This window comes from Asterias amurensis, chromosome 7 (genome assembly GCF_032118995.1).
Source record: "Asterias amurensis chromosome 7, ASM3211899v1".
NCBI lineage: Eukaryota > Metazoa > Echinodermata > Asteroidea > Forcipulatida > Asteriidae > Asterias > Asterias amurensis.
Window position 1 is genome coordinate 11,488,043 of NC_092654.1, and position 23,281 is coordinate 11,511,323.

At 38.6% G+C, this 23,281-nt stretch overlaps 2 protein-coding genes and 1 long non-coding RNA gene across 5 annotated transcripts in view; 1 reads left to right on the forward strand and 2 right to left on the reverse strand.

The window, feature by feature from the left end:
* Positions 1 to 11,948, reverse strand: part of LOC139939324 (uncharacterized) — a 30,019-nt gene extending 18,071 nt beyond the window's left edge. The window contains exon 1 of one of the 3 annotated variants that reach the window (XM_071935108.1): positions 11,740 to 11,948. In XM_071935108.1, the coding sequence (XP_071791209.1) occupies positions 11,740 to 11,872 (133 nt within the window). In that variant the 5' untranslated portion in view covers positions 11,873 to 11,948. Of the gene's footprint in view, positions 1 to 2,598; positions 3,073 to 11,739 lie in introns of those variants that run through there. The other 2 variants (XM_071935111.1, XM_071935109.1) reach the window with 2 other exon arrangements.
* LOC139939325 (uncharacterized) overlaps positions 1 to 23,281 on the forward strand; it is a 64,484-nt gene that overhangs the window by 13,895 nt on the left and 27,308 nt on the right. The window lies entirely within an intron of this gene.
* LOC139939517 (uncharacterized) lies at positions 18,570 to 22,986 on the reverse strand. The gene is made up of 4 exons (XM_071935484.1): positions 22,893 to 22,986; positions 22,135 to 22,518; positions 20,818 to 21,064; positions 18,570 to 18,652 (listed from the first exon to the last, which is right to left on the reverse strand). The coding sequence occupies exons 1-4, from the start codon at positions 22,983 to 22,985 to the stop codon at positions 18,570 to 18,572; spliced, it is 807 nt and encodes a 268-aa protein (XP_071791585.1). The 5' UTR covers position 22,986.

The window sequence follows — 23,281 nt, forward strand, 5'->3', positions numbered from 1 at the left end:
CCTTGACAAACAATCAGCATCCTCATAAGCAATTGCTCTAAGAGTAATAAAAAGGTTATACACACAATCACACCTAACATATTCACACTCTAGTGGCTCTTTTAAATTTGACGTCAGTGGATGATGACGAGTCAAAATCGTTTTAAAGTGAAACTACACCACAGCTTCCTCTTTCACTATTGCATCCCGATTTACGCAATGATGAAGTCAATTTTTCAGAAAGGAATTTTTAGAAATAGCGTTGACTTAATTGTGCCGGTTGAGAGGTAACTTTTATATTTTGCTGATTGCAAAATTCAACTAAATTGGTTAACTTGAAAAGGGAAAATGTCTACCTATTTTATTAGAAGAATAACTGCTATGGACTCTATCATGGAGCTAAAGTACAGAGTACTGGTTTTAAAAGTAAGGAAGGTCACTGCTTTCTGTTCCGACAACAACCCCTTGTGATCTGCACTGTTAGACTTTGGAAAATACATTAGGATTTTTGGATCATAGGTGTGAATGACCATGGAAAATGGGTGATTCTGTGCAGGTTACTCATCCATAAGTAAGCATAGCTTGTATGAATCAAACCTGCGTCCAGGTCGAGCGTGTGTGCATTGAGTTGCGTTGTTTAAGATACTTAATGGCACCCATATAGAGGCATTTCTGTTTATTCAGACAGCCATTTTGTCCCATACCAGACCCCCAAACAGTAATAACACTAAATTAAGGGGATGGGCTATAATTGTACTTCAAACCTCAATTTGGTATAATTGATGTATAGATAAAAGCCTGTCAAAATGTATACAGAGGGAATGTCTGATTTATAACAGAATCTCAGTCAATTTTTACTGGAGTGATAACTAAAAGTCTTGTCACTTACACACTTGTCACACAAGAAACTAGAATGCATTGTTGGGTCAAATATTATGACAAATCATTATCATGGTCACTGTGGTCTTGTGGTTAGACTGTAGGACTTGCAATCACAAGGTTGTGAGTTCAAATCCTACTAAGCTAATCGATGATTCAGAGTGACTACAATAAGTAGTATTGCTGGTTACTGAATAACAATTTCTTGATTTGTGCAATTCATAATCATAAATGTCCAACCAATGTTTGTTTGAGAGAATGTTGGCTGTTGCCAGTTGATGTTATTATTCTTGTGAGAGTTTGCCAAGTTCCATAGACAGGAAGATCTTCTTAACAAACAAAAAGAAGAAATAAGCAAACAAACAAACAAACAAAGAAACAAACAACAAACAAATGTATCAAAAGGTTATTTCAGGTTTAAGAGAATCTCAACTTTTACAGTAATCATTCATTCATGTAACAAGTTTAGAGAAGAAACTTACACACCCCAAACAGTAAACTAGATATAAGCATGGTAAAAATGGGTTTTTCTCCAGAACGCTCCACGCCAAATTTCTGGAAAACGCTGGACAAAGGATAGTGACGTCAGTGGCGGCTATTTGATGTAGAAAATAGCGCCCTCAGTTTGCCAAAGCTGGAGAACTGTGTTCAAACCCAATAAGAGGAAAATCGTCTCTGGCGTCAAGGGGTCATTATAATAGATAAGCCGGTTTTGAGTCTCGGCTGAAAAAGCCGCGTGGACGGGTGAATTTTTGACTCTAGTTATTTATTACTAAATGCAAATTTTGAGAGTAAAATGGTTATTAACCGGTATCTACGATGTCTATTTGGCCATAAAAAGGTAGTAGTTGAAATATTGAGAGTATCCTTTATTGGCTGTTTAAACCATCAGAATACTACCCTTGGTCCCTGATCCCTTGAAACTGTCTATCACATCAACTACAGAAATGAACTAAGTAATTTGCATCAATGGATTCTACTGATGGATTAATATTTCTCATGGATTGAGCCAAGGCCAAAGGGATGTACTGCCAAGAAAAAATACTTGGAAAATTATGCCAAACTCTCTTGATAATATGACCCCCACCACTAACAGGGGGAAATAAGCCTTTAATTTTTTTATGAAGGCAGTAATAAGAACAGCAAATTTAGATGCATGTAGATTAAGAAGTTACTTCAATGAAATTCCGTTGGTATAGCATGGTAATGACACTGCTCTAGAATTTCGAGGGTCATGGGTTCGAATCCCACTTAAGTAATATCCCTGTGATTTTTTTTCACCTCTGGAAAGTACCAACCGTGCCAACACAAATCGGTGTATATATGGGTAAAACAAAAATGAATATCCCGATGCAAATTTAACTCCTATGAAATTCCAGATATTATAATGTCAGACACTGTATGCAGTTGCATGGGTTTTGTGCTGTAATTCCAAAACCACACAAAGGACCTAATGTAAATATGGAGGGATGATAATGACAAAGGGGTATAAAGAGGTTACTAATTTAATTTTACCTCATTACCTTCTGGTTTATAGCTCTACTCAATCAGTAACTCCCTGCCTTAGGCCCCCTAAATCCCCACTCTGAACGCAACAAAGAGCATCAGATCAGATATCTTAATTTTTTCATCGTCAGTAAAAAACCTACAGTAGGCTACGGTACAAAACATATTCAAATGCAGATAATGAAAACCTGTGCTTCATAAACACACAATGTTAAATGAGACCATATTACTCACCGTGGTGATACAGCCTTATAGGAGGAATATTCTCAGCATTGATGATTAGGATGTGTTCAAAGTACAATACATTTCAGGCGTGGATCACTTAACATGTGATTTGAGACTCAGTAGCTGCAATACTCAGCAGCCAAACAAACGATAGACCTCTATCGTCGGCCCCCCTTCTCCTGGCCCCTAAAACCCAAGCCCGAAGCTCACTCCTACACCATAGATTAATTAAAGCATGCTGTTGGTGATTTGCACATGAAAATACAGGATCATGATATTGCATCCGTAGAATATACGACGGACCACTGCGTTACACTAGTCAAGAGGTCATTGATAGTAACCGTGCGACTGTTTTCACTCTGGGTATGTCGTCGTCCTAGCCATGCAGCTAGCTCTCACACATTAGCAGGTTTCTGACAATAGAGAGGCTTGGCTAGACAGTATTCAATAGGCACAAGCCCCCAACATGCTGCTATTTAAAGTCAATCACATCTATACTGTGTACACTCATCTAGGGTTGTCTCTTTTGTTATGGTATCGTTCTATTGTGTGGTCTGATAAGTTAACACAATAGACCATTGATCTGTGGGGTTATTTTGTTATCAACCAGAAAAGAGGAAGTGTTTCTCATTTATATTTCCTGGTGTTCCAAATTTTAATAAGACTTTCTTTTCCGAGAAATGTATACAGTGGTGCCATGCACAGAAAACTAATTTTATACCTACAAACAGGTTTAAAAGGCTATTTAAAAAAAAAAAGGCTCCATCAAAAGTATTGACAAACTATTATAGACAAGAACACTTGTAGCTACCTGTCCTGTCTTTTCCGATTTCAACCGGATGGAATTAGACTAAAACTTATCTTCGTAATACGGTTGAATAAATAATTAAAATCACACATTTGTGTTTACTCAGACTATAAGTCATTAGCAACAGTTGCTATGGGCTGTTATGTGTATGATTAATATCTGATCATAACATATGCACTTTGTGGCACACAAATGAACCATAGTTCTAGTCAGCTCTTGCCAATTATTGAATCAAATTGCTAGATAAGTCGGAGCTGCAAAAATTTGCATCATGCAATCAAAGAGATTGTGTACATTAATCAAGGAGATATTTAGAAACTTACATTCAACACAATGGGGAAAAAGTTTCATAATCGTTGGGATTTTCAAACTTATTCATCAGAACATGGAAAGATTGGTTTATTTTTAGGGAACTTTCTGTTCTGCAGAATCAGGAAGAGGTGGCAGCTCTGTACAGTTGAGTTGAATGGAAAGTCATAGAAAAATTTGTATGTAAAAAAATATCAAAAAATATATTAAATATTTATTCTGGGCTATTTTACAATAGGCCTATTTGGGGGGTTTCTATATGACCTATCATTTCCTAATATTTGCTCGTTTATGGGAGCTTAAAATATTAAGGTTGCACTGAATTTTTTTTATAATTTCTGGAATGAAGAAGTTGTGTATGTGCCCCCTTACCCCCCCCCCCCCTTAGAAAACAACAACAATAACAACAACAACAACAACTTGAAAACTTGACTCTTATGATTAAAAATGTACATTTTCATTTGTATACTTATACAAAGCTTAAGCTTTTAAAAAATGATAATGTTGATGCTTTTAAACTTTGTTTCCAATATTTTAGAAATATTGAAAAAAGGACCTGTTTAAGAGAAACCAAATAGAAACTACAGTTTTAATTGGCCAGAAGTACCCTCTTGACAGCATGGTACAAAACCCTCGTGAAAAAATAGTTACCGTAGTTTTAGCAAAGGACTAAAGTAATTTCACTTGGAATTATATATTCCTTCCCGTTAAAGGCAGTGGACACTATTGGTAATTCACAAAAAAAGTATTAGCATAAAACCTTATTTTGTAACGAGTAATGGGGAGCTGTTGATAGTATAAAACATTGTGAGAAACGGCTCCCTCTGAAATAACATAGTTTTTGAGAAAGAAGTAATTTTCCACGAATTTGATTTCTAGAGCTCAGATTTAGAATTTGAGGTCTCAAAATCAAGCATCTGAAAGCACACAACTTCGTGTGGCAAGGGGGTTTCTTCTTTCATTATTATCTCACAACTTTGACGACCAATTACGTCAAATTTTCACAGGTTTGTTATTTTATGCATATGTTGAGATACACTAAGTGAGAAGACTGGTCTTTGACAATGACCAATTGTGTCCAGGATCTTTATATAATGGTTCAACTGCTCTAGTGTTACAAAACTAGGATCACATACTTTTGGAGGTCAATTGTTTATTTTAAGGCATGACAAACAATGACTGAGATGTGCAGGGGAAAGCCATGAGTGATATCCTGTTCAATATAACATAAAGAGATATACAAACACAGTGACATTTAAAATAAAAGTCTGTTTTAATGAGGAAACCTGCTAAGGGATGTAGGACTTGAGATTTGATTTAAGCACAATTGTTTTCACAACCGCAGAACTTGTTTTCTTTTGAAGGGCAGGTTTACGTTTTGTAATCACTTTTGAAAATAATGGCAAATTTGTTGCCTGTGTGTTTATACATTTGATATTTCAATTTTTTTATTTTTCATATAGTAATGTTTTTAATTACTATTTTGTAAACTGTACATTTGGGCTTTTAGCCGCTGTATTGCAGTGTTTTAATAAATAAACCATGAATATAATATAATAACAACTTTTGGTCACAGGCTTTTGATAGTATAAAGCATTTTAAGCAACATTTTACTTTGAAATAATGTGGTTTAAAAAGATGAAATTTTTTTCAAAATTTGAATCTGAGAAGTATTATTGTCAGTAATGCACAAAACGATTGTCATGTATTTTTTATTTTTTTTTATTCCTGCAGGGACATATTTGCATTTTCTCTGCGATATCTAAAAATCACTGATGTGAGAATATCACTTTATACTCAATACTTTCCCAAGATCTGTGAAACAAAAATCACAGGCACTCGGTGGGATTAAAATCCACAACAACCTTTACAATTCCAGAGCAGATGTTTCTGTTATGTCCCACTCTACTTAAAAAGAGTTATGAAAAATTATGAAACAATCAACATGTGTTGCTTGGCTAATCGGGACTATTCTTCCATTCTCGGTATTGTATTTCTGGTTTCTGTTTTCATCCCAAATGTATTGATGAAATTTTTATTTATTTTGTTAAACCATATTTTACAAGGGGGACCCATCCAGCACAGCTGATCAATTGGGGCACTCACATTGTATAGAAATACATCAAAAGATAAATTACTAAAAGTGACAAGACTTGGCACTTGGCAGAGTGTGTGCAAAGGGAAATAAATTACTAAAAAAGAACAATAGGCTTTACGTTACAGGCAGTGGACACTATTGGTTATTACTCAAAACAATTATTATAGCATAAAACCTTACTTGGTAATGAGCAATGGAGGATGATAGTATAAAACATTGTGTGAAACGGCTCCCTCTGAAGTGATGTAGTTTTCAAGAAAGAAGTAATTTTCCACGAACTTGATTTTGAGACCTCCGAATTAGGTTTTGGGGTCTTGAAATCAAGGATCTGAAAGCACACAACTTCGTGTGTCAAGGGTGTTTTTTCTTTCACAGCTTTTTCTTTCATAACTTGGACGACCAATTGAGCTTAAATTTTCACAGGTTTGTTATTTTATGCATTTGTTGAGATACACCAAGTGAGAAAGTCTGGTCTTTGACAATTACCAATAGTGTCCAGTGTCTTTAAGGACAAAGTGGACAAAATTAAACACCCTCGGTAGAAAATGTTGAGAATAATTGTCTCTGGAAAGTCTAGAGAAACAATGGTGCAGAAATTTAGTGCTGACTAATATCAAACAATAAGTACATAAAAGCAAAATTTTGTCAGGAAAAAGTAAGATAAATACACGGAAAGAAAGCCATATCAACATCGAATAAACTTTCTGAAGGCATTGCGAAACTCTTTTCTGAAGATAGTGTACAGTACAGGGTTCAATACACAACTACACCAGTTGAGCCACCATAGAGATTTTGACAAATGCTGGTTCATAAATCGTTCTTCTGGGTATCTTATAAGATAGCATTCGAGTATAAAGAGGGGAAGACAGGAGCAAGCCAGCGTCCCTAGACTCAGGATCACGACGAAGAAGGTCTTCTTCTCACGGTGAAGTGGGAAACGGCTCAAGTTGTTACTTTGATCGCATGATGATTGGCGTCCAGTTGTATCAATCATTGAGATTCCGTCGAGGTTCATGCGAGAGAAGGAGCGGTGACGGACTAGCTTCGAGGGATGGGAGTTGGGATGAATACAGACACTTTTGGACGGACGCTTGATAGGGCGCTTCGACCGATTTGGAGGAGTTTTGCGCTCGGTGATGACAGGCAACGGAATCCCAGGTAATCTGGTTGTTTCTTGACAACCAATATTATCCTTGGAGACTTGAGACATCATCGAGGACGACACACCACATGAGATGGTGTTCTTACGACGAGGAGCGTGACTTAACATTTTGGAATCTCTCCGTTTGGTTCCAGGCGACTGAAGTTGCCGCCTGAAAGGCATCAACTGCATCTGCCTTTTGCGTCTCTTCAAAACCACCTTTAGGATGGCAATGTTGATCACGAAACACATCAAGAGAGGGAGCCCCATACCAACGCACACGCACAGAACAAAGTACCCGAGACCTTTAAAGTTCTCCCATGATGATGATAAACCAGTCTCTACTTGTCTGTCCTGCAAACTATCCTCCCTTGTGAGTGTGTACAGTAAGACCAGGATCAATGGCACTACCCAAGAGACGACTATTACTGTGACAGCCAATGGAACATTGCGTTTCTTCATATAAATTAGTGGTATCCTTACAGTGAAATGTCGATCCAGAAGTATTGGACAGAGCGTCCATAAACTCACCAAAGTAATAAAGGTGTTGAAACTCATAAGAAAGTTGCACGAGATCTTGAGGCAAGCGTCTGCATCCACCTGAAGGAATATATCAAACGGGATGATTACAGTACAGATGATGAGGTTGGAGAGAACCATCGAGACGGTTAAATAGTTCGGCACGGTTCTCATGTGCGTATATTTACAGGCAACGATGCAGATGGCCGCGTTCTCTACTGCTCCGATGACCGCTGCGCAGGATAAGAAGACAATAACGGACAAACTGTAGGTCAGAGCATCCATGGAGGAGGAATCTGAAGGAAGGCTTTTGTTACCTAAGATGTTCTCCATGGCTGTAATTGACGTAACTTAACTTTCAGATGCACAAAGCTGATTTTGCCGACTGCCGTCAATGTGCTTGCTTCCACAGTGCTTGCCTCTTTAATCTCAATTACTTTTGAAATGCAATTTCCAGAAACTTCAAATCTTGAAGACTATTTAGGTGAGGTTTGCAGTAGCACCATGTGTATATCTGCTTTGAGTAGTGTTAGTTCTGAAAAAAACGGTGGTTGAAAACTCAATGTTGCGATCAGTATGCTCTGATCGTCTTCAGGAGAATGCTGGACTCCGTGTCTAGATTGAAGACTGTTGTAGTAAACTGTCGTATTTTTTTTTTTTAACAAACAGTAAAATGTTTTGTCTTTCGCAGTGAGAAATCATTTGGTTGAAAAATGGAGAAGTGACTAGATCAGGATTTAAATCTGTGCGATCTCCGAATTAGAGTACCGGTGCTCTACCCACTGACTGGCGGCCCCTAATTCTGTCAGTATGTTTGTTCAGGGGTGCCATCAAATCTCTGTAAGACAAAAACTGTTCTCTTGACGTCTTCAGAAAGAATTGTGCTGTTTGTGTTTTCATCTCTTTATATATCATCTGGCAGTCTTATCAATTTAATTTAAGAAAGCTCATTTGCTGAATGGTTTAATTATGGCAGAGAAGCCCACAAACAAACTTGATGGAAAATTCTTCGCAGAATGAAACAGACCTTCATTCCCTCCACAGCCCTTTCAAACTAGACAAGAACAGGTAAACATCATTAATACCTTTGATGTCATTAGTAGTGGACATACACATTCCCAGGGTTATAATTAAGTGGTTAATGAAGACAAAAATGTGGGTTGGAGGTCAGTCATTTTCCAAATGACAAAATGACAATGGGGGCTGATTACAGGAGAAAACAACATTCATTGTGATTTTCTGCATCAAATCTTTGATTTGGTTTAGTTTGACATCGAGTAAGAGAAATCTTATTGAAGCAGAAAGTCGAACGACTGTAAAGAAAGGTTGATATGGTTTTCTTTTGTCTAGCCTCATTTATCTATCTTTATATTTTATCTAGAAGTTTTTTGTAAGAACACTAATTTCTTAGATGATTTTTATTTCTAATTTATTGGTCTTTTGTAAAGCCCCATGAGCACAGGAGATGTGCGCTATATCAGATCAGTATCGTTATTATATTATGTAGAATTACTCTCAAACAGTAAGAATACTGTGAAAAACACAGAAAAACTTCAATTTGATGATATAAGCACAAATACAAAACTATTCACAATTGCAAGAAGTTTTCATGAGCAAAACTAAATTTTATATTTATTAAAGGCAGTGGACACTATTGGCAATTACTCCAAATAATTTTTGGCATAAAACCTTACTTGGTGACAGGTAATGGGGAGAGGTTGATAGTATAAAACATTTTGAGATACGGCTTTCTCTGAAATGACATAATTTTTGAGAAATAAGTAATTTTCCACGAATTTGATTTCGAGACCTCAGATTTAGAATTTGAGGTCTTAAAATCAACCATCTAACTTCGAATGACAATGGTGTTTTTTTCTTTTATTATTATCTCGCAACTTTATGCATATGTTGAGATACACGAAGTAGAAAGACTGGTCTTTGACAATTACCAATAGTGTCCACTGCCTTTAAAAAGGATCGACTAACTTAGGAAAATGTTGACTCTGGTGTTTAATTACGGAAAACAAGATGATTCAGAATTACCAATGCTTTTACATTTTAACAAATGGTGGTAGTATTTCTCTTTCCCCCCCCTTTTTTTAAGCCACCCCCAATAATATACTAATAATTGTGGCTTCTTATATAGCACATGTCCATCACCAAGTGACGCTCCTGGCGTTTAACATACAGTATTTCCTGCAATATGTGGGACTACGTTTTTGAATTATAAGACCTAAAAAATCCTTATGCTACGGGTCCACTGGGCCAGAAAATGTTTGAAATTTTCGTCGCGCCACTTGCATCGAGCAATCAGCGCCAAGTGTCCGCCAAGTGGCACCAAATAGCACGAACATATCGCCCTTTGGCGCAAACAATCCGTCTATTGGAATCCACTGGAATGTTGCGCCAATGAGATTTCGCGCCACACGGCGCCACTTGGCGCCAAGTGGCAACTTATTTGCACCACTACGCGCCAAATAATTCCAACCGAGGCGGATAGCTCGCAAAAGCGCGCCAAATGGCACCAGATTGTTATGGTGACAACTTCGCGCCAAATGCCACCTGGTTGCCCGCCATTCGGCGCCACTTGCCGCCTATAAAAGCAGGGCGGCATCGCAGGACTTTCTCACACAACTTTCAAGATTTGACTAAACAACACCTCCACGCAGTTTTTCCTTCACAATTTCTACAAGATTTCACACAATTTTCAACAAAGATGCAGCTGAGGAGAGTCTGAACCAGGTAGCCGATGGCCGGTATTTATATAGTCGGCAAGTAGCGCCAAGCGGCGGCAAGTTCAAACCAATTTGGCGACCTTTGGCACAAACTAATCACCAAGTGGTGCAAAGTAGCCATCTATTGGCGCGAATGGCGCCAACAGGGTGAATTTTGGAATCAAATGATTGTGTAATAGCGCGAACTGGCGCAAACTGGCGCAACATTTTGGAGCAATTAGCTGGGTGGCATTTGGCACACGCCATATGGCACCCAGTTTATTCCACTTGGCGACACATGCCGAGCGGACATTAATTCGGCGCCACAGCGAGCAACTACGCGCCAATCACATAATCTTTGGCGCGAACTGGCACCAACTGGCGCTGGCCAGTGGACTCCTAGCATTAGATAGCACCATGTAATGTTTTACAAGGTGCTGTGGCGCAATATGGGATTAAATTAATCAAACGATTCCACAAACCGAGGGTAATACTTTATCTTTAATCTACACTATGTAGGCCAAAGGAAGTCATTGCAATGATGCAAAATTGTTTTGTCTGGGGTTTTCCCCCTTGGATATTCCCATTATCAATCACCCTATTGCAGGTAGGGGATCAACAGTCCAAATAGAAATCAATTAACTGCCATGAAATCTTTGAACTGTCCAACTTAAATTTACTTTTCTTTCTTCTTTAATTAATCATCATTCTGTGTGAAATGATATTAGGCGCCTCATTCTGTTTATGTAGCAAACAGAAAAACAAAATAATCAATGCACTAGCCTATAACCCAAAGGATGGAAGTTTCAGTTTCAGATGTGTGGGAGGAAACCCCAGAACAATTTATTCCAGGGAAAACCTACACATTCATATTTAGGGATTGAGAAACCAATCTTGAGAACTCAACACCAATTTATCAACCTAACCACCCCAAGAATGGTTTGGGGTTAAATTCAATTTCAGCCATTGGGGGAAAAGCTGAGCTTGGAAATGACAAGGTGAAAAATTGGAACTATGATGTCCCCCCCCCCCCCCCCCTTCCCCCAAAAACACCACACATCACTGCTGCCCTAGGGGTAATTCACCTTGTTGCTAATCAAGCTTGAGCATCCACTACAATAAGTATTAAATTGGTGCAATTTTGCTTACTAGATCACAAATCAAATGCACAGGACACCTTTGGTAAATGTCAAAGACCAGTATTCTCACTTGGTGTATCCCAACATATGCATAAAATAACAAACCTGTGAAAATTTGGGCTCAATTGGTCATCGAATTTGCAAGAGAATAATGAAAGAAAAAACACCCTTGTTGCATTACTTTGTGTGTTAGTTTCAGATGCATATTAAAAGGCTTCAGCTGAAGTTTTTTTTGTTTGAGTGAGAAATTACCTCTTTCTCAAAAACTACATTACTTCAGAGGGAGCCGTTTCTGACAATGTTTTACACTACAGCTCCCCTTTGCTCAGTACCAAAGTTTTTATGTAACAACTATTTTGAGTAATCACCAATAGGGTCCAGTGCCTAAAACCAAGAAAATTGTTGTCCTCCTTTCAGCCTACCTTGTGATTCCTCATCCAGAAGATGCCGATCCTGAGCGTAGAAAAGACTTTGGATAAACACGTACAATCGATGAGGCAGACTAAATAGATATTCCATCCTAAAATGTAGCACCAGGAAGCTCGGACTTAACATACAACAAAACCTCAAATCAACAACCAACTTTTTCACCCGTACTAAAACAAAGTGAGAAATGACAGCAGCAAACGATCAAGGGCAAATACACTACCGACCAAGGGCAAATACACTACCGTTTTAGTCACGCAGTTATTGGATGAGTCTCGTTATTGATACAGATATAACTATGACTTGAATGAATGGACCTTAAGGTCATTGACTATATGATACCAGATGCTGTGCGATGCAGTTGACTGTATCAATTGTTCAGTAAAATTGATATTAGAAAAAATGCCTAAATTTACTACTAGTCTCCTGATGATGAGAAGAGCAAAGCTAGTCGAAACATTGAGACCAATTTAAAACTCACTCTGCGGCAGTGAAGTTACTAACGAGAAGAGTCCCCTTGATCCACTAAGCGAAAGAAGTAGTCCGAACTGATTGCTTCCGCCCTAGTTTGTAGCAACAGTTCTTTTTAGAACTGAGAAGTTTCCAGAATTCTGAAAATGTACTCTGCGGTATAGACAAGTCTCCGAATTACGAAAAATCTACTTGGCAAAAGTAGAATATAAAGCAAGACAAGTTAAAAAACAAACATAATCAACCAGCAAGTAGGTATACATTGTATACATGGCGTTACTGCAAACCAATACAATGAATGCCTCCAATCCAAAACACATACAACAAAGTATTTTTGCAGTATATTGAAACAAGCATTCAATGGGTGAAGGAAATGTTAATCAAAATTGAACAGAGCAGCCTATATTTAAAACATGGGTGTTTGACTATCGATTTCTGGATTTATCAGATTATAATTGCAGGCCTGCAGCCGATTTCACAAAACTTTACCTTCTGCGTAAGTCCACTTGCGCAACGTTTATGGCTTGCGCAACATTTATGGAGCAACTTGCGCCATAAACGGCTGCTGAAACTTCATCTTTGAGAGGACAAGGCAACTTACATTTTTGCCAACCATTGGAAAATCTCAATATCTATAGGAAACTGTTGAAGGGGCACCAAGTCCACGACCAAGGGCAAGAAAGGCCAAGTCCACGACCAAGGGCAAAAAAGGCCAGGCCTAATTTTGTCATTTAAAGAACCCAAAATACTCAAACAAACAAACAAACAAATAACAGACAAACAAACAAACAAAGCAGAATTCTTCAAGTTTGTGATGGGGTGAATTTTAGTTGACCTTTGAATGGAAAATAGTTAGTCACCGATGACAAGTTGAGACACGCTGAGTTTCCTAGGTGAAAGGTAGCCTATCACTTTCAAAACGTTCTTCTGATTACCCTACGTATACAAAAATATTGATATAATCGATATAAACATGATGTTGTTACACATAGCCATAACTCTCATATGTAAAGAATTGACATATCATATGTTGTACTCAACATTCCAATGATATGATTAATCACATAACAATCGTTCCTTGCCTTTTCTCAGAAGAAAATTGAGACATAGCTTGCAATACTACAACATAAACCTTTTTATCATCCAATATACTCAAATATTCTGAATAATAACAATCTATAGTTCGTATATATGGCACAATTTAAAGTAATGTATCAATGCACTTTATGCTTATACTAGTGCCCTCATCATTGGGCCAATAACATTCATGTAATCTTTCTCAGCTCCCTTGTGAATATACAGCCCTAGGCTGCCATTGTGCCCCATAAGCTTTTTCAAACAGAATATCAACCTCTTCACTCACAGGTACCCATAAATTATACCCCCTGGTTGAATAGAAACAATTATAGTGAAATATCTTGCTCAAGGACACAGGTTTCATGACAGAGATTTGAACCCCCACCATGATGAGTAAACCTCTTGCATTTTAATTCAATGCTCTAAATAATTGCTAGTCCATGAGACCTTAAAGAGGAATTTGATTACTGGACAAATCTCCTTGATGAGGCTACAGAATCATTGAAAAAACAATTGTTAGCCTCACGTTTTAACCCCAGCAGAGTCTTTCTCAAATTGGTCATTGATGTTTTGCGGCTTTGCTAGGGTCCACATGTCAGACCATTTGCATTTTGGGCATTTACAAGTCCTTTTGGTTGGTAAGCCATTTGCAACAAGTTATTTCATTTTCTTACTAAAAATTCATTCCTACTTATTAATGTGGCCTGGTCACATGGGCCAATACATTCCTGTAGTCTTTCTCAGCTCCCTGGGGAGTATACAGCCCTGAGCTGCCGTGGCGATACAATTTTTTTTTTCAAAAACAAACATAACCTCTAGCTTCGCAGGAACCCATTTGTACCCCTGGTTGAAGAAAAACATTTACAGTCAAGTGTCTTGCTGAAAGACAGACACAAGTGTCATGACAGGGATCCAAACCCACACCCCGATATGACTAAACCTCCAGAACTTAGATTCAGTGCTTTAAATTGCTAGTCAATGAAACCCTATGTATAAGGAATTTATTTACAAGACAAAAATCCTTCAAGAATTGTTGTAAAACAACAGAATCATTAAGCTCTGCCCCATTGAGTGTTGACCAATCACAACCCATTGCACTACCAAAAGTCCGGCACTATAAAGTCTGACATGCGTGTGCATATGCTTGGCGCGCGACAGAGTTGTGCAGAACTGCAGTGGAGAGGCTCACGTGTATCTTGCTCACGAGTGCACCATGGGCAGAGCCTAATGGATCGGTGTACTTTTGCTAAGGCCTCCTGTTTTTACCCCAGCAGAGTGATTCTCAAATTAGCCTTTGAGAAAGACTTCTCTAGGGTCCCGTTTGGTTGGTAAACATTTTGATACAGCTAAGTCAGCCAAGTTAATTAATGTGCCCTGGGGCGGATTACACCGAGCGGTCTTAAGCCGGTCTAGGCGCTATAGCCGGCTAACTTAAGACACGCTTAGACAATCTTTAATTATAGCCCGATTGCAATAGCGCGGTCTATAATTATAGCCAGTCTTAAATCTTAAGTCTGCTATTAGCTGGCTATTATCGGTCTTAGTTTTGTTCTTTAAAGATGGTGTGCATTTGTTAGTTGTAGACGGTTTGATGCGACGAGCTCTACGACGAGACCGAATATTAGAGATATACACCCATGAGAGGCATTAGGATGATGATACATTGTATCATAAATATATGTTCCCAAGAGTGAAAATGATTGGATATCCGATGATTTTAACCTAAGCAATAAGAACAATGCCGTAACACCAGTGCTGCAGATGTGCTAAGTATTATGGGACGTTTGTTAGTATTGCATTACTTTTCGCCGACTTATCTAAGACCGGCTTATTGCAAGAGGCTTAATGACTGACTAAGCTAAGACCGTCTAAGGCAGATAGCCGGCTATACCTGACTGGTCTTAGACTGCTGACTAAGACCGTTTTATTGCTACCCGCCCCTGGTCATCACCATGCCAATAAAGTTTCTGATCTTTCTCAGAGATCGCTGGGGAGTATACAGCCCGGGGCTGTGATCCAAGTACCTATTTACCCCTGGGTGACGAGAAGTAATTGTAGTGAAGTATCTTGCTAAAGGACACAAGAGTCATGGCAGGGATTTGAACCCCACCCCGATGACTAAACCTCCAGAACTTGAATTCAAGGCTCTAAATAATTGCTAGTCTATGAGACCCTAATGACAACTTGAATTTGAATTAAATGCCAAATTGCTAGTCCATGAGACCCTAATGAGAACTTGAAATTGAATTCAATGCTCTAATTTGCTAGTCCATGAGACCCTAATGAGAACTTGAATTTGAATTCAATGCTCTAAATTGCTAGTCCATGAGACCCTAATGAGAACTTGAATTTGAATTCAATGCTCTAAATAATTGCTAGTCCATGAGACCCTAATGAGGAATTTGACTACTGGACAAATCTCCTTGATGAGGCTACAGAATCATTGAAAAAACAATTGTTAGCCTCAAATCTCAAATTGGTCATTGATGATTGCGACTCTGCTAGGGTCCAATCGTCAGACAATTAACATTTTTGTTTTTTTATACCGTAGGTCCCTTAGGTTGGTAAGCACTTTGCAACGGTAAATTCCATTCTCTAACTACATAATTATTATATAGGATTTTAGACTTTGCATGGTGAGGTATCAATATATATTTGGTTTGCGGTAAACACCATGTGTGTATCTACTTGCATGGTAGAGTTTGTTCTTAGAGAACTGTCTTTCTTTATTCTACTACCGCGGAGTAGATTGTTCGGGTGTTTGGGAGCCTTCTCAGTTCTGAAAAGAACTGTCCTGCTTTTTAAACTATTACCCGGGCCGATGGTAAAGAAATAGACTCGGACTACTACTTTAGCTTACATAATTATTCCTACTTAATGATGTGGAATAATTTGTTTTTATCTTCTATTATTAGCCTTCTGCTAACGGTTTTGTTTGTGCAGTTACTCCATTAAATATTTGTTGGGGGAAAAAGTCAAAATCGATTGCACAACCTTAGCCAAAAAGAGGAGGGAAAAGATTTGTTTATCCTTTGGTGCTCCAATCAAGCTGAAAAGTTGAAGGGATAGATCTGTTTATCCTTTGGTGCTCAAAACCAACTGAAAATGAGGAGGGGACAGATTTGTTCATCCCTCGAGACTCAAACACGACAAAATGTGCAATATATTGTACTAAAAAATTAGTGGAATTTATCTTTTTTTAAATACTAATTAAGCATAGAAAAATTAGATTGATTCGTAAAATCTACAGCATGTTTTTCACAATTTGGAGGAGAAAATGGTAAAACAAGAATTTCTTGCTTTACAATCCTGTTGAAAAATAACGAAATGTAAAACGAATGTAGTCAAATGCAAACTTTTTTGTTATGACAGTAACTATGGCAACATAATGACAGGATTCAGCTATTTGACGTCTACTACTGTCATCGTGGGAAATATACTCGACCTGTACTTGCCGATGGTTTCACAAGCACCATCAACAATTCCAATTAGTTCTCTTCCTGCATTCGGATCTTCACAAAGGACACTTGCGCTGTTTAATGAAAGATTGTTGTCCTTCAATTGTTTGATTTCCTTGAATCTCACATGGCAAGCATTTTGCTTGGGGTGGGGGGAAGGTACAATATTGGTGATATGCCAAATCTGAAATGGATCCTATTAGTTTAGTCAAGTCCCTGGTACTCCTCTCCGACTAAACCATAGAGGGTGTGTCCACTCCAAACCAATAAATACGCAAATAAAATGCTCCCATACTTTAACACAGTTTTTTTCCTGTGACACAATTCTTTTCCTCCAAAAGGGATTTACACATGGTTGTACCCGCAAATTTACTATAGTTATATAGTTGCTTTATATTTTCCACGCCTTGCAAAGCTTCAAGCATCACTAAAGCAAAGGTTATCTCACTATGAATATACAGCATTGGCAAGCATTGGCGAGGGATTTTAATTTTGGATTTTTTTTAAGGTTAGATTTCCACTGTTGTATAACATGTACACTGTTATAGGATTTGAGGCATTGCATGGTGGGGTATCAGTATATATTTGGTTTGCGGTAACACCATGTGTGTATCTACTTGCCAGGTAGAGTTGTTCTTAGGGAACTGTCTTGCTTTATTCTACTGCCGAGGAGTACTCCTGACGATGACTAGAGCAAGCTAGTCGAAACGTTGAGACCAATTCCGAACTGACTCCGCGGCAGTACAGTTATTACGATCCTATAAGCTAAAGTAGTAGTCCAGTCAAATTTCTATACCATCCGCCCTGGTAATAGTTATAAAGCAGGACAGTTCTTTTCAGAACTGAGAAGTCTCCCGAACCTCCGATTATCTACTCCTCGGCAGTAGAATAAAGCAAGACAGTTCCCTAAGAACAACTCTACCTGGCAAGTAGATACACACATGGTGTTACCGCAAACCAAATATATAATGTACACTGTTGATTCCAAATTGTATTATGATTTTAATTCTCAGTAAGCCTCAATCTGGTTACCTGCCCTCATGGATGATACATTGAATTGATTTGTCATACTATGTGATGCGTCACTCAAGCTATTAAAAGTCGTTTGTCTTAAAGCTTTAAAGGCAGTGGACACTATTGGTAATTGTCAAAGACCAGTCTTCTCACTTGGTGTATCTAAACATATGCATAAAATAACAAACCTGTGAAAATTTGAGCTCGATTGGTCGTCCAAGTTGCCGGATATGAGTGAAAGAAAAATAACCCTTGTCACACGAAGTTGTGTGCGTTTAGATTTCGAGACCTCAAGCTCTAAACCTGAGGTCTCGAAATCAAATTCGTGTAAAATTACTTCTTGCTCGAAAACTATATGGCGCTTCAGAGGGAGCCGTTTCTCACAATGTTTTATACCATCAACCTCTCCCCATTACTCTTCACCAAGAAAGGTTTTATGGCAATAATTATTTTGAGTAATTACCAATAGTGTCCACAGCCTTTAAGTTACTAGGTAAACATGGCTGTCAAAACTGGCTACACCTTTTTTGAACCACCATGTAGTAAATGTTTCCTTTGTTTGTATGTAGTTGTATGCTTCCGATCAAGATTTAACCAAATCATAAAGTAAAATTATTGAAAACTCTGCCGAGAATGTATGTTAGAGTGATTTGTCCTCCCATTTCTTTTCCAGTTTTCCTTTGTTACATAGTTTTTTTTCCCATTTCAATTAACAGGTCATTGATTGTTGTCACCCCCCCCCCCCCCTTCTTCGATGAGCCCCATGGTATACTTCTATTTATAGCTATTTAATCAACGAAATCCCATTATGCAACAGCATGATCCTCAAGAGACTCTTGTTCATTGCCATTTCTTGGGTATGTCTTAGCATCAATTATTGCCTCAATCACTGTAATATGAGTCACTAAGATATGACCCACTGTTCCACCACTAAAGATTGTTCTTTTTGAGCAACTGGCATCATCATATCAACTATGTAATAAAACTTATATTGGAGTCTCATAATATAGTGAATCAGGCACTACAACAAAGAAAAACACTTTTTAAGACAGTGTATGAATTAGAATATAACAGTACCGGTACTGAATTGTTATAAATATCACACCCGATTTGGGAATAAAAGCACTCCTGCAAAATATGTGGAGCTATTATTGAAGTATGGAACCTGTTCCTAAGGTGCTGATCAAACACAGGACGAACCCCTTCTCTTGACGATAAGAGTATGCAAGTGTTATAATAATAATAGTACCAAAACTTATATGGCGCCCGATTCATGCTAACATGCTCTAGGGCGCTGAACATGGGTATAGACAAACTAAAAATTAAGCAAATATTGCTCTACGTTATGGGACCTATTGCTCTACATCCCACCCATAAAGTGCCACAGCATACTTGGTAGCCTCTGCCAGCCATACCCTGGAAACCCAATCACTTATGTGATAAGTGTAACTGGGTTCTTTCACATGCAACACAACACACAGGACTTATACGTCATCCAATGATCGTCCTAATCGACAAACACCAGTACACTAGAACACTCGGCCATAAAAAACCATGTGATGCTGCATCATATTGTCCTCCTCTATATCACTATGCCCCGCCCCCATTTACCACTCCTGCAAATTTTCATTAATAAATATAACATTCTATAAATAGGGCAGTTTGGAAGTAATTTTTAAATATTCTCAATTAATGAGCAGATGCCATACGCCTAGCAATCATATGGCTTCCGAAGTAGAATTCTCTGGCAATTGGTTCTAAGTGAACTAATCAAGTCATTTGCAAACTGTGAACAAAGTTTTATCAAGTTGGAGACAAGGTTACAGTTGATTGGCTAGACAAGTAGCAGGTGTTAAAAAGTCAGTGATTATGAAATAGATCCATGCAAATGTGAGAAGAGGTCATGACTTATAAAACAAACAGGGTGAGAGTAATTTCTGACAAAAAAGTCTGAAACTGGGATCCGTTTTTTTTCTTTCTTGTTACAATATACATTTTTGTTCAAGTTTGGTCATAAACAAGGCTAAAAGCCACTCTAATGGGGCTACAATGTAAATTGAAATGATGGCATTTCCACCTGGTGGTGACCCCTCGAGTTATAGATTCCTATGAGTTTATGGAAACAGTTTCCTCGGTGCTAGAGAGAGTAGATCAAAGAGAATGGCTTATTTTGTTTGAAGATTTGTGTTTGTATTCAGATAAAATTCTGAAATTTCCTGTACTCTCTAGTGTACCTGTACTTGTGTTCATGCAATCATCGTTAAGAGATTGAAACAAATCCAGACTACCATTGCTGAATAAGAAGGCTTGCAATCTTTCAAGAAAGATACCACTTCACTATATTCAATATCGTCTACAAACCATTTCAAAGTTCTCACCATTTATAATTGCTTTTTTACTTGTGTTGTTAATTTTTTGCAAAGAGGCAAGCATAATAATTCAAATTTGTAACTGATTATGATATGGGTTGAACTAAAAAAGATTTACCACAGCGAGGTTTGAACCTTTGGATGAATGTGTTGTGCTCTACCAACTTAATTATCTCGCCCTATGTTGCTGGTCACCCTATTTTTGTTGGTTTGTTTGTTTGGGGGTGCCAGTCGGAAGCCATTCATCAACCTGTAACTGCGACATAGCCAAGGATCACACCAAAGCTTACTCTACAACCTGGGAAGTAGCAGCTGTGGGATCACCTTCAGAGTTTTTATTTCAAACATCAAGTAATAAAACCACAAGGGCTATGACTTGGTAAATTTATAACATTCGATACAAAATTTTAGAAAATCTCACCATGTTGCCCTAGAAATACTGATAGAGAAAATTTGTAACAATTTGTTGCAGCTATCTGTCAACATCATGATATCATTGTCACTTCATATTCTGAGTGAGTTTGATGTCCGATTTGAAGTGACTCATTAGAGAGAAGTTTTAGCCTACTTTATAAATCCACTACCCCCTCTAAAAGCATTCAGGAAAAGGTTTGAAATCCACATTTCGACCTGAGGAAGTAATAACAACAAATCATAAGACATTTTAAAATCAAAATTGACTTACGAATCAATGGCGTCCGAGTGAATCTCTGGACCGGCTCCATCGGGATCTCGTACTCTGACTTAATGGAGCCTTCCTCTAGACTGGACACATCGGGTAGCTCGCAGTTTGAGGGCGGCGCCGCCGTCGTGACAGTTTTCGGCGTCTTTGCAAAGAATCTTGACTGCATGCGGTTGAAGAGTGACTTTTGCACCTCTGTCTTCGTCTGGGCGCTGGAGACCCTGGATTGAACCCTCTGGAGGAAGGACACCTGGTGGAAGAAAAGTACAGACATTGATGAATATTATCAAAAAGATAGTATTATCTCAAATCTGTCTGTGTTTATAACCTCAAGTTAATGATTCCAAGTAATGATAATAGTAATGATAGGAACTTTTTCATCAAGCATGAACTTAGTATCACAGCACCCTGGAATAATAAGAGGGTGAAGAGGTGGACGATCAACCCCCTCCAGCTCAGGACCACCCTCCATCTCCTCCCTAATGTAAATTAAACGGTTTTTCTTTAAATGCAAAATGAATGTGTTTTTTTTTATCTTAAATACCCTATCACCTCCCCCACAATAAAAATCATTTGTTATGCCCATGCCCACACACTGTCACTGCACCTCTTGATTTGGGGCCTTAAAGCATACCTGAAACAATTTCAACTCCTATGGAGTACGCAGCACCGACAACCGAATTGTCTCACTGTTTCACATCAGAAATCTTTCACACTGGTACCCAACAGGTACCACTTTATTACTTGATGGTGAGAAGCTATAGCAGGGTGACCTATGTTTACATTCAAACCGCCCTTTGTTTGACAAAACAATGTATACGTCATGTTCCAAAAAATGTTTGAACGCTCCGACACAAAGTAGTGCCTCTCATTCAAGAGACCTTCCTATTGTTTTCACGGTAGACATAAACTTTTTACAGCAGTTTGTGTGCTCTGCTAAAGGAGGTTTTACCTCCTCTGGTTGCAACCCTCATTTGTACCTAATATTGTTGCACATCTTTTTTACTTGTAACCAATATTCTTGCACTTTTGTTGTTGTTTAACTGGAAATATAACAAACAAACTCCCCAATACAAACAAATAAACTTTACCTTCACCCAGGGGTAAATGGTCGCCTGTGAGGGCAGAGATGGTTCTTGTGATTGGTTTAGCCGAGTAGTGCATATAATTGCGCACAGGCTGTATTGCCCAGGGAGATGAGATTGTTTAAGGAATGTTTTAAGGCCCATTGAAAAGGGGTAATGATGTCGGAAGCGCTTTGAGACACCCCTCGGGGGTGAAAAGCGCCATATAAAAACGGTTTGTTATTATTATTATTACCTTTCCTGAATTTTTGACTTCCTTTTCCTCCTCATTCTTAACCTGCTTGTTGGCTTTGCTTGCCTCTACCTTCCGCAGGCGACTCGGCGACCATGACCTGTTGTGTGCCTTTGCTCGTTTGTTCCCGGTCCTGCCTGCTGTACTCCTCACCACCGCTGCCTCGGCAGTCTTGCCTCCGAGATTACCGCTGCTGTATGTGCTGGGTATGGCAGAGGCGGTCGAATTGTGCTTCTGGAAGTGTTTCGGTGAGGTTCGAATCCCGACTGACATCATTGGCTTCATGATGATGTCGTTCATGCGGGGTGGGATTTGTGGTGGCTTCGGTGAGGAGGATCTTGGGAAGGTGTTCACATTGCAATCTTTTGACCCCAGCAAGCGTCTTAGCTGCAAACAAGTTTTAAAAAGGTTAAGGGAGCTAGAAGAATTTAAATTTGAACAGATCTTGTTTAATTTTAAAGTATTCTTCATTAATACTGAGGACTCCACATAGCTACCTTTTTTGTAATTTACCATCCCAAATTGACCATTGACATAACGATTGCCTGATTGGTGAATCTATAAAGGGATGGTGGGAAGGTGGACAGTTTGTAGTACTACAAACCCCAATGCCCTGTGTTGACGGCACTCTAAAAATACTGCTCTATGTTAGGCCATGAAATTGGTCTTAAAGCCCACTCAGGTGTAGGGCGTTTCAGTTGGGAAAATACAGTCATTTTTTATTTGTGAGATGTCACAAAGTTAGGCGTGCCAGGACTCACCTCATGTTCAAGAGCAAGGGCTCGTGCCTCAGCATTATTAGCTCGGTCCTCGGCCATGCGGACTAACTCCCTGTGAATCGTGCCAGACACCATCTCTGCCCTGTTTAGACAAAGAAGAAAGTTTGATATAGATGGAAGCTATGCATGATCAGAGCATTTGTAGTTTTAGTGTAGGATTTTCGGATATAAGCTCAGAGAAGAAGTAAAACCGTTTCCTCCAGCTTCTAACTTTGCAAGATTCCGCAACTCTCCTTTAGAAAATTGAACTAAACTTCATCTTTCACTTAAAGCCATTATACACTTTCGGTAAACAGTATTGTCCAAGTCCCACACTTCGTGTATCACAACTTATATATAAAATAACAATCCTGTGGAAATTTAGGCTCAAT